This window comes from Nicotiana tabacum, chromosome 17 (assembly GCF_000715075.1).
Source record: "Nicotiana tabacum cultivar K326 chromosome 17, ASM71507v2, whole genome shotgun sequence".
NCBI classification, from domain to species: Eukaryota; Viridiplantae; Streptophyta; class Magnoliopsida; order Solanales; family Solanaceae; genus Nicotiana; species Nicotiana tabacum.
In genome coordinates, this window is record NC_134096.1 from 109,721,605 (window position 1) to 109,732,712 (window position 11,108).

Sequence of the window (11,108 nt, forward strand, 5' to 3'; positions counted from 1 at the left end):
TTGGCACTTCGGGCATTTTGAACGGTTTATACAGTAATTGAATATACTTCTTCTAGTTTGGACCTTATAATACTGGTGGCGCGCTCGGGATTTGATCCATGCGGGCGTTTACTTCCTTCATGAACCGCAAAAGTTCATCCTTGAACAGATCGTTCTCGTTGTTGAGTCCGAATCTACTCCCCTAGCCCCGTCGAAGCCAACTTCGCCCCTAGGAGTGTTATTATCAACTCTCCGCGTCGCCTGGTTTGTGGGAACATCAGGAGGAACTGGATCTCACCTGTTTGCATTATTTGAGGCATCGGATAGCGCCTGCTTCAGTTCTGTCATAACCTGATCCTGCCGTGTGAGATGGCCTAGAATGATCTTGCAGGACCCTTACTGTATCTGCTACATGCTCCTCATCAGCATCATCAAGAGTTGCCTCCCGAACCTGTCGAGGGTACCGCTTGTCATGTACCGGTGTGGAGTCATTCTCCTCATTGCGAGTGTCACTGATTGAATACTCGAAATGAGGCTGCTCCCCTTGAATTTCAGGGTTGCGTGTGCCGTTGACAATGTTATTTGTCATTTCTTTTGTGATTTTTGCTATTTACTAGGACTTAAGAAATATTTGGAGCACATGTTATATATTTTATGCTATGAAGACTTTACCGGAAAAAAAAATCCAAAAATCCGAAAAACCCGACTTTGTTGGTTTGGTTTGGTTTATAAATTTAAAAACCTGATACCATTGGTTTGGTTTGATAATTAAAAAATCCGAACCAACGCGACCTATGTACACCCCAGCGAAGAGATGATATTGTTGTGGTGAGGGAAGAAATTCGCTTCTAGGGTTGAGAGATAAAGAGTGAAATCTTACGAGCTAATTATAGCTGTCCAAGAAGAAAAGTAGGGATTGTCGATTGTAGCATGCCGACATGTAAATCGCATTTGTATAATGCGACTTATACATCGCATTTGGGAAATGCAACTTATATTTGTGAAATGCTGGCATAATCACTTTTATTAGTCGAATTCAAATGCGATTACTAGTCAGCATTTGTTTTTTAATACGTTCACCAGTTTGATAATCCTCATCTTCGTAGCATCTTCAAATCCACGAGTCCATACCCATCTTCTTTTACACTCTTAAATCTTGCTTTCTAAGAGGAAATTTTACCATTACTATGGCCAGGATTTCTAGGGACAAAGCTGAAAGGAAATAGACTTATGAGATTTGGGCCTAGTTTTATATGGTGTGCTGGACCAACCAGTAGCCTAATATTATCAGAATAAGCATCCGCATATGCAGCTATGGCTGTCCAACGGGACGGGACGAGATGACATTTAGCCGGGAAGATGGCGGGACGGGACGAAACGAGACGAAACGATAGGCCTATCCCGTCCCTTTAACAAACGGGACGGGACGGGACGGGACGGACGGTAGGCCCATCCCGTCCCGCTAACAAACGGGACGGGACGGGTTCCGGACCTTAAGTGCCGTTTTAAAAAAAATTATTTAAGCATTGAGTTTGGCAACGGCTATTCTTTTGACAATGACTAAGTTTTTAAAGTTTGCAACAGCTAGTTTTTTGACTTATTAATAAACTTAAAAATTAAATGAAAATTAGAAAACTAAGTAAAGAATTATAAAATATTAAAATAAAAGACTTGTAATGAATTATTCTAGTAATTATAAATTTATAATAGAGTTATAATTTATTTAATATAATTTTAAGCCATTAAGTAACTAAGTAAGAGTGTAAGACAATTCATAAAAAAAATTCAACGCTTAGAGTCTTTTATTTTATTAATAGAACTTTCAAATCTCACATACAAATATAATTCTTTTGAAAAATACCTAATCTAAGCAGCCACCTTCTAGGAAGGGTTCTGTTTGAACTAGACCTCTTAGTAGCCAATTACAAATTATCATACTAATATTTGTAAGCTCCTATATAACTTCGTTGTAATTTATCTATAATTTCTCTCGGACATTGTTCTGGAATTGGCAATGTTGATTGATGTTCCATGAGTTCCATGCCGTCATCGCTCCCAGTGCTAAGTATCTTATTATATTCTTCTTCTTCCCTAGTGGTTAATTTTTCAAAATCAAGATTTCTTATTTCTGAATTAATCCAATCTCTGAATAATACGGAAATCTCTAGGCTGTCCTCCGCTAATGAATGTCTATGATCTCCGATTTGAAATCTTCCCGCGCTAAAAGCACTCTCCGATGCTACTGATGATGCTTGAATAGCAAGGATATCTCAGGCCATTATTGAAAGTGTTGGAAAAGTCTTGCCACGCTCCCTCCACCATGCCAAAAGTTGTTTGTTGCCTTCTTTGTCTTTAATACTTTCCAATCCTTGATTAAGATAAGAATCAAGTTCATCATCAATAAAGGAATCAAAACCTGTTATATCATCCATATCTTTCCATAGAACTTCTACTCTAGACTTAAAAGTAGAAGGAGCAGTTTCACCACATGTTATTTTCATAGATTTATATTTATCAAACATTGATCTAACATAAGAATATATGTTAGCTTGGCAGTCTTCGAGAGATGGTTGTTCATTTTCTTGAATTGCTAAATTCTCATAAATTTTACAAACAAATCCATTTGCACCTCTTAATTTTAAAGATGAGTTAAGTGTAGTAGAAATTAAATAAACTTGGGGAATAGGGAAAAAATACTTTTTAAATTTTGCAATGATTTTATTAATGGCCGATGCATAAGTTGGATTAGTTTTATACTTACCAAATACAAAAGAAATTCCACAAATATACCATAATATTTGTGTAAAAGTAGGATAATATATACCAAATAATTATTTTGTAGCATAATAAAATTTTTCTAAAAATTTAGTAAGCTCTTTGATATGATCCCAATCAGAATCAACAATTTAATCAGCGGGGATACCATTATGCATATTAAATACCTTTTGTATAGGCACCCGATAATCATAAGCAACTTTAACCCGTTTTGGCCGTTGGGAACAACTATTTTTGCAATTGGAGCGGTTGCCCAACGGTTAGAATTCAAAAAAAAAAAAAAAGGCGGGACGGGCGGGACGGGACAAACGAGACGAAATAACCATTTCGTATCCCGTTTAACATGGGTCCATCCCGTTTAAAATTAAGTGGGACGGGAGCCTTATATGCAGCTCACTTTTCACCACACGAAAAGAAAAGAAAGCCAAGTTATTTGACAAGACTTCCCTAAGAAATAGACATTATAAACTCTTTAGCTCCTGAAATCCAAACGATAACCGTAAGTCTGTATTTACTCACAACTGTAAAGGGAATCATTGAACAAGTCATTTGGAATGATGATAATTTAATGAAAGACGAAACATGTAGGAAGGGTATAAACAATAATCAAACTGGCATTTGTACAGGTCTAGGCAGCTGAATTTTGAATAGGTGACATTCCTCTTCTTCTTGAACTGAAACCCCTTCTAATTTGTCCGCTTTTGTTTGTTGATGATTAATTTAAGCAATTTACAGAATTCAACATAACATGTTTATTCGCCAAAACCAAATTTAAATATTAAAAAACTATACGAAGGATTATTTCCCATATCAATATGGTAAAGGTATACATTGTAATAAGCAAACTTAATTTGAATATATGACAGATAAAAAGTCAAACATTTTGGGAGAGAACAGCACAAATAAATACTCCCTCCGTTTCAATTTATGTGAACCTATTTCCTTTTTAGTCTGTGCCAAAAAGAATGACCTATTTTCCTATTTGGAAACAATTTACCTTTATGCAATGATTTGTAGCCACAAAAAATATATGTGCCTCATTTTACACCACAAGTTCAAATGTCTTCTCTCTTTTCTTAAACTTCGTGCCCAATTAAATGCGTTCACATAAATTGAAACGGAGGGAGTAAGTTGGAAGCCTAATCAAAATACACTTACTTAATCCACTGCCTAAGATGAATCACTTAATCCACTTACTTTTTTAGATCTACCATTACTATTTTAATTAGTGGAGTATTAATTAAACAAAATATTTAAGTAAAGATAAATGGTACAACAAACAACAACAACAACCCAATATAATCTCACTAATGGGGTATGGAGAGGATAGTTTGTACGCAGACCTTATCCCTACCCTGTCCTAAAGATAAATGGTAATTCACACAAATATTCTTGTGTTTTAAAGCTATTAAAAATGTTTCTTATAGGGCAATGGCGGAGCCACATGCACCAAAGGGGTGTCAACCGACACCCTTCGCCGGAAAATTACAATGTATAGCTTGATAATGTTTTTTAAAATATGTATATATACTATATAATGACACCCCTTGACTTTTTGGTGAGTTTGTTTCTTTATATTTTGACTCCCCTTAATGAAAATCCTGGATCCGTCACTGTTATATATAGGGCATAAACTTTAATCAATCAATCCACTTATAATTAAGTAAACTTCCTTGACCAATCACTAATAGTGACATCCACTTAACAAAAGAAAGTACTCTCGTCCTTCAAAGTCAAATTTTTCATGCGTCAAAACCAAATTAAATAATTTTCCCTAATATATAAACCAAAAGAAGCAATCGCTTTAATATGCTCGCCGGTCTCACGTGGCAAAGACCCCTAATGGACGACGTCGTATCTTTATGCTCCCGTCAATCAAGCCCTAAAGAACAAAAGGTGGTTTAACAAGATACCCCATGATTTAAATTAGCGTAATTAGAAGATAAGAGGGAAAATTATTTAAAGGGAAGAGGAGAAGAAAAGGAATACAGATTATGAAAATATGTCGAAATTTAATTGGAGTATAAGCAATAAAAACTAAAAGTTTGTTTGATCTCTAACAAATGATAAATTGGACATTTTACATTTTATTGCCAAAGATCATTTTTTAAGTCATGTTATATACTCTTCTCTACAGAGACGGATCCAGAATTTCATGAAGATATGTGCACTATTACAAAATGTTAATTTAGAATATATTTGACGGGTTCAATCTTTAGATTCTTATCATGAATTCATTATTATTAGAAATTATAGGTTAAGATTAAATTTTTTTCTTGCAATTTTAGTGATTTTTAACATATATACCTATACTCCATATAAAAAATATTGGAATCATTGAACCATGCTACATCATTCGCTGCTATAATTTTAATTATATAAATTTTGCTACGATAAAGGGAGGTTAATGATTTTAATGTATTAGATTTGAGGATTTTCAATGAATAAATCAAATATAAAAAAGAAACAAAAAGAAAGAAATGCTTAATTAAAACACAAGAAGGGACATTAGACGTGTCTATAAACTGAGATCCCAACCTCTAACTTCACTTGTAAAGTTACATCAAATAATTATTAAACCATATGACTCTTTGAGCTTGGGTGTACACATGTATATTTAAAGAATTTTAAAAAAATATAATATTAAAGAAAGAAGCATTGGTTCACATGCCCCATGTTCCAATACATAGATACGCCCCTGCTTCTTTATTAAGATTATCATCCCTTACCGTCTATTTTATTTTAGTAATTTTATGTGCAATCAACAGTGAAGAGTTCTAACTAGTCCATTTATTCCCAATGGCATGTCATTCTTTACCTAATTAGTTCGTATATTCACTTTCCTTACAGCTTGTTTGGATGTTTGTTACCCGTCGTTTCATAATGTATCGTATTGTATTTTATTGTATTGTATTATACTGTATCGTTTGATAAATACAATATTTGGATAGATTGCATCGTTTGCTGTTGTTTTTACGATATCATGCACCATCAATATGAAGAATAAATTTACAATATTATAAAAAAAATTATGATACGGGATAAATTTATTATATAAAGGTAGGGTAAATGATAAAATAAAATTATTTAATAATAGTGAAGGGTGAGATGAGAGAAAAAGACAAGATAACGACGCAACCACACCAAATCGGTCGTTACATAAAGTGGCACATTTCATCGTTACGTAACGATGGATTTAACGATACGATACAATAAAATTTAAGTAACAACCAAAACAAACATCGTATTTAAAGTAACAATACGATATAATACAATAGATAACGACCATCCAAACAAGTTGTTAGTGAAACTACTCAAATAAATATACTTAATAATACTTGCGATATGTTACTTCTTCAATGTAACTTTTTTCCTTTACTTTTTATAAAATTAAGAAAAACTTATATACAACTAAATACTTTCTAAAAGATAATATTTTAATTTGTAAATTAACTCTATTAATCAACTGTAAGCAAATTAAAATTTCTATTTTAATTAAGCAAATTTGCCCTCCATTTAACTTTTCTTATGATATTACTTCGGCTGCGAAAAGAAGCCTTACTTTTGCCATTGACTCGTAAAGGAGCTCAGGGTAATGTAAACTATAGCCAAAAGTTAAGGAATAAATTTGAATATTTTTAATAAAATAATTTGAACACATGAAATTCATCCATTTAAATTTGAAGCTCCATTAATAATAATAATAAATTTTAGATTATTTACTAACGACAAAAATAGGAATGAAACAAAAGTAAACGAAGAGGGATACTATTCAGTTTCAAGTGGAGCATAAATAACAGAACAAAATCCAGCACTTAATAAATACAGAACTACATATAAAACCCCCCAAATTTCCAACTATCCCGTTGCATTTCCAAATTTTCAACTCCCTAGTCTTCTGAAAAGGTAATTTCAACACGCTCTCAAAAAAGGAGCGAAACACGACGACGTCGTACTGAACCTCAGATTCTCCGGCGAAGTTGCTCAGTTTCTGGCGTCTGATGGCGATCGCCGACGAGAAGGACGGTAAAGTTTGGGGACTGTTCAAGCTCCCTTTTCGAAACGCACAGTCAACGTCAACGACGACCACTTCGCGTTCATCTTCGCATAATACTACGACTCATCATTACCGCACTCAACAGAATCAATCTCTCGGAAGGACTTCTCTGGATGATGGATCGACTCCTCGTACCAACAGTTCCAGCTCCGTTTCTTCAGTAGCGAGGTCTCTGATTCCTGCGCGACGTCGTTTGAAACTTGATCCTTCCAATAAGCTCTATTTTCCTTGTAAGTCTCTATTCTGCCCCCTTCGTTTTTTTCTCTCTCTTGAATTATCTGTTATCTCATTGAATTAGCCTGATCTACGGTTGAAATTAGTGTTTGTGGGTCAACTTTGTTAAAATTAGCCGTGTTTGGTAGAACTAACGGCTATAGCTAAGACATTCATCATTGATTGGACTCATAAATATTTGAGTAGGGGCTTAGCGATGCATTTATATGATTATGATAGTTTAGATCATATTGTCTCGCCATTGCAATAAATTTTTTAAACTTTTGGTCAAGTTCCTAAGTAGTTAGTTTACTAGCGATGTTGGATAATAAAGGAAAACAAACAGTCTAGCCGACTTGATATGAGAAGAATATAGTTGATAGCAGATCACATTTGCTTAAAAATACCAGCCCATCTGTTTTTTTTTTTTTTTTTTTGGGAACAGAAGGCAGTGTTTTGCTGAGCCCCTCGATTCAAGCTTGTATTGAGACCAGTGCCGGAGCTAGGATTTGAGCGAGTAAGAGGATTCAAAAAAATAAAATGTCACCCTTAAGATATGAACCCTTACTAAGGAGATTCAACAGTTTATATATATACCAAAAATTTAATTTTTATCGTATTTGCACAATGTAACAATTCAGGGAGGGGGATTCAACACCCTTGATTGAGACATGCTAGCCTTTATCCCCCATGTGTTGGTGTGAAGGAAAATGTATTTCATGGAAAATGCTCTCATGGAAAGTTAGAGTTGCTTTCAGTGTAGAAGAAATGTTTTCACAAAGAATATTTTCAAGCATCTTTTGTTTTTGGAACAAAAAACAGTGTTTTGCTGACCCCTCATTCAAGCTTGTATCAAGACATGCTAATGTTTTATGATCCCTGGTGCGCTTAGTATGGAGGAAAATGTTTTGCAAGGAAAATGCTTTCACGGAGACTTAGGGTTTTTTTGGTATAGAAGAAAACGTTCTCCACAGAGTATATTTTCGCGGAAATTATTTAACCTTAAGAAATCATTTCCTGGATCATTTTTTAGTGTTTGGTTCAATATAAAAGTTGGTGACATATGGTAATTATGCAATTTGTATGAGAATGGTGTTTTGATGATAATTTTTGTGTGGAAGGTTGAAAACAAGGTCTATGGAGTAAGAATTAGAATTTCGTAAAAGACTGAGTTCCATCGATAAATTAGTGATGCTATCTTCTCCCTTTTGGCGGAAAATATTTTCTTGCGGAAAGCATTCCACATTTCAAGATAACCGAACACCAGGAAGGCAGGAACTCATTTTCTAAGAAAATTTCCCGTTGCACGCACACAATTTAATGTCTGATGTGAAGCCGGTAAGGCAGTAGATGAAAAATCTATCTCCACAAGTTAATTTCCACCATATTGCAGTACATATAAGTAAATAATTTAAGGGACTGTGTTAATTTGATGTAAAGTAAATTGGATCAAACAAACACTAGTAGGTCGTCAGTGAAAAGCAGGTGCATTAAAAGTCCATTTCAGGAGATATGCAAATGATCAGTGTGGGAATAGTGGTAACTGACAAAAGTGATCTTTAACTACGGAATGTTATTGTCATTTACTGCATTATCTCTTCTCCTGATGTAGCCTGGTTTCAGGCTTATGACTTGTTGAATGCAATATTTGTATCTGATTTCATGGCTTTGCAAGTTGGTGGCTAGTTTAGTTCTTTTATGCATTTGGATCTTTTGTAAGAGACTGCATCTGAGCATTACCATTTTTCATTTATTCTTTACTTCTATTATGCTGGACATGTTGTCATCTGTCAAAGATATATATGCATTTCTGACTTCTCCCAAAAGATAACTTATGTTATGTTTCTCCTGGAAGTCTTTGGCTCTGAATAGTCCAGTTAAAGTTTCCCTTCCTTATGTTCTTTTTGAACGCATTTCTCATTTTATGTGATGCCTCTTTTGTTTTCCCAGATGAACCTGGTAAGCAAGTTCGAAGTGCTATCAAGATAAAAAACTCTAGCAAGTCTCACGTAGCTTTCAAGGTACACATAATTTCCTGTCTCTTTTCAATACAAGGGCACCTCACTCTCTCTTAGCCCCATCCTTTTATTTACTTTAGTGTGAAACTTTTTTGAGAATATATCTTGAAATATTTTTATATGCGCTGTTCTGTTTACATGGTTGGTGCTGTTTGTCTGCTGTGCACTAGTTCCAAACAACTGCACCAAAAAGCTGTTTCATGCGTCCTCCTGGAGCAATTCTCGCCCCCGGTGAGAGCATCATTGCAACTGGTAATATCCGTCACCCTTAGTTTATGTCCTTTCATATTCTTCTTGTGAACGCCCTTCTTGTATGCAAGATATAATTGTCTCTCTTCAATTGAATAATTATGTTGTGCAAGTATTTCATTCTGACTTTGTGTCAATATTGTAGTATTCAAGTTTGTAGAGCATCCAGAAAATAATGAAAAACCAATGGACCAGAAGAGCAAGGTCAAGTTCAAGATCATGAGCCTCAAGGTGAAAGGACCTATGGACTATGTACCTGAACTGGTTAGTGGATACTTCTCTGCTAGGAAGTTTCTCTCCTTTTTAGCATGTGCTTCAGCACTTTTAGTTTCTGTGATAAAAGAGACTAATTTTAATTTGTCCTATTCTCCTATTACGTTCAGTCAATTGTTTTTTTTTTTGGGTGGGGCATGGGGTGGGGGGAGGTTGGGTGTGTGTGTGTGTGTTCAATTATCATTTTCTAATGGAGAAGGCCTACTTCTGATTTATCTAAAAGAAAATTGGGTTCTGCCTCAGGTATTCGTTTCAACGATAATGTGATGAATTATAGGGGGGGGGGGTGTTCAATTATCATTTTCTAATGGAGAAGGCCTACTTCTGATTTATCTAAAAGAAAATTGGGTTCTGCCTCAGGTATTCGTTTCAACGATAATGTGATGAATTATACCACCAAACTTAACTGGGTGATAAACTGCATAGTATTACACTTCAGCAAAGTTGTTTCCATCCATGCTAAAAGATGTACTTTTAATTATGTTATGAACTGCATAGTGTTTATGGGGGAAACCTATTCAAATTTACTCTAATCATCGCATGATGTTCTTTTTAGTTTGATGAGCAAAAGGATCAAGTAGCTGTAGAGCAAATTCTGCGGGTCATCTTTCTCGATGTGGAACGTCCTAGTCCAGTAAGTATAGATTATAGCCAACATCAAAGCTATCATGCCAGCTTTTCATTAGTTTGTACCTCAGAAATATAAAGAACAAAAAAACCATTCCTTATAGTGGGGCTGTGTATGGGAAATAAGGTAGAGAAAGGGCATCTTTTAAGTCTTTGTTCATTTTGTAATGTGAAGGCTTTCGAAAAACTGAAACGCCAGTTGGCGGAAGCAGATGCTGCTCTTGAGGCTCGCAAGAAGCCTGCAGAAGACGCAGGTCCAAAGTTTATCGGCGAAGGGCTTGTCATAGATGAATGGGTTAGCTACTATTTCAACTTATAAAACTAATATTGTGGAGTAATTCCTTTTTCCCGCTCTTCCTTGTTTCATAATCCTAGTTTTCCCTCCTTATTTGTGCTTTGTAGAAGGAAAGAAGAGAGAGATACCTAGCTCGGCAGCAAGTTGAAGGGGTGGATTCCGTATGAATTGCAGGTGTTGTTTTGAGATCTGTAGCTTTGGCTGGAAAAGGTACCAGTCTTATTGTTGTGTGTAATTGGTTGTTATAAGAGAGATTATTGGTGTTTGATACTAATCAAATTAGTATAACATTCCCAAGAGAGAATTTCAATGTCCATTCACAGTGGCTTGGCATTACAACAAAGCTGTATATATATATTTGATTCCTTTAAGAAAGGGGAGACTTTTCAGTTCAATGGACCATGATTTTCTGATGTATCCAAATTATCCCCACATTTTTGGATATATCAGTCAGTTGCCCCCACCCTTTCTTTCCTTGGTCTTCAGATCCTAATAACTTTATCCAATTACAACGATTTAACTGCAAATGCATCTTTCTTTTATCACCTTGGTAAATTTTCAGTTGACAAAAGGCATATGATTCCCACTCATGAATCGAGGAAAAAAAACTAAAGATATGTGA

General features: G+C 35.1%; 1 protein-coding gene across 1 annotated transcript; it reads left to right on the plus strand.

The window, feature by feature from the left end:
* Positions 1-6,613: 6,613 nt before the first annotated feature.
* Positions 6,614-10,881, plus strand: LOC107822242 (vesicle-associated protein 4-2). Its single transcript, XM_016648764.2, has 7 exons — positions 6,614-7,041; positions 8,975-9,045; positions 9,213-9,294; positions 9,437-9,555; positions 10,121-10,198; positions 10,367-10,486; positions 10,594-10,881. The coding sequence occupies exons 1-7, from the start codon at positions 6,756-6,758 to the stop codon at positions 10,651-10,653; spliced, it is 816 nt and encodes a 271-aa protein (XP_016504250.1). The 5' UTR covers positions 6,614-6,755; the 3' UTR covers positions 10,654-10,881.
* Positions 10,882-11,108: the final 227 nt, after the last annotated feature.

What these genes read in the sequence shown, in the direction of transcription:
- LOC107822242 (XM_016648764.2), top strand. Translation starts at nt 6,756, where the DNA reads ATGGCGATCGCCGACGAGAAGGACGGTAAAGTTTGGGGACTGTTCAAG. An exon ending in AGTCTCACGTAGCTTTCAAG is followed by an intron (nt 9,046 to 9,212) that starts GTACACATAATT and finishes GCTGTGCACTAG; the next exon opens with TTCCAAACAACTGCACCAAA. An exon ending in TGAGAGCATCATTGCAACTG is followed by an intron (nt 9,295 to 9,436) that starts GTAATATCCGTC and finishes TCAATATTGTAG; the next exon opens with TATTCAAGTTTGTAGAGCAT.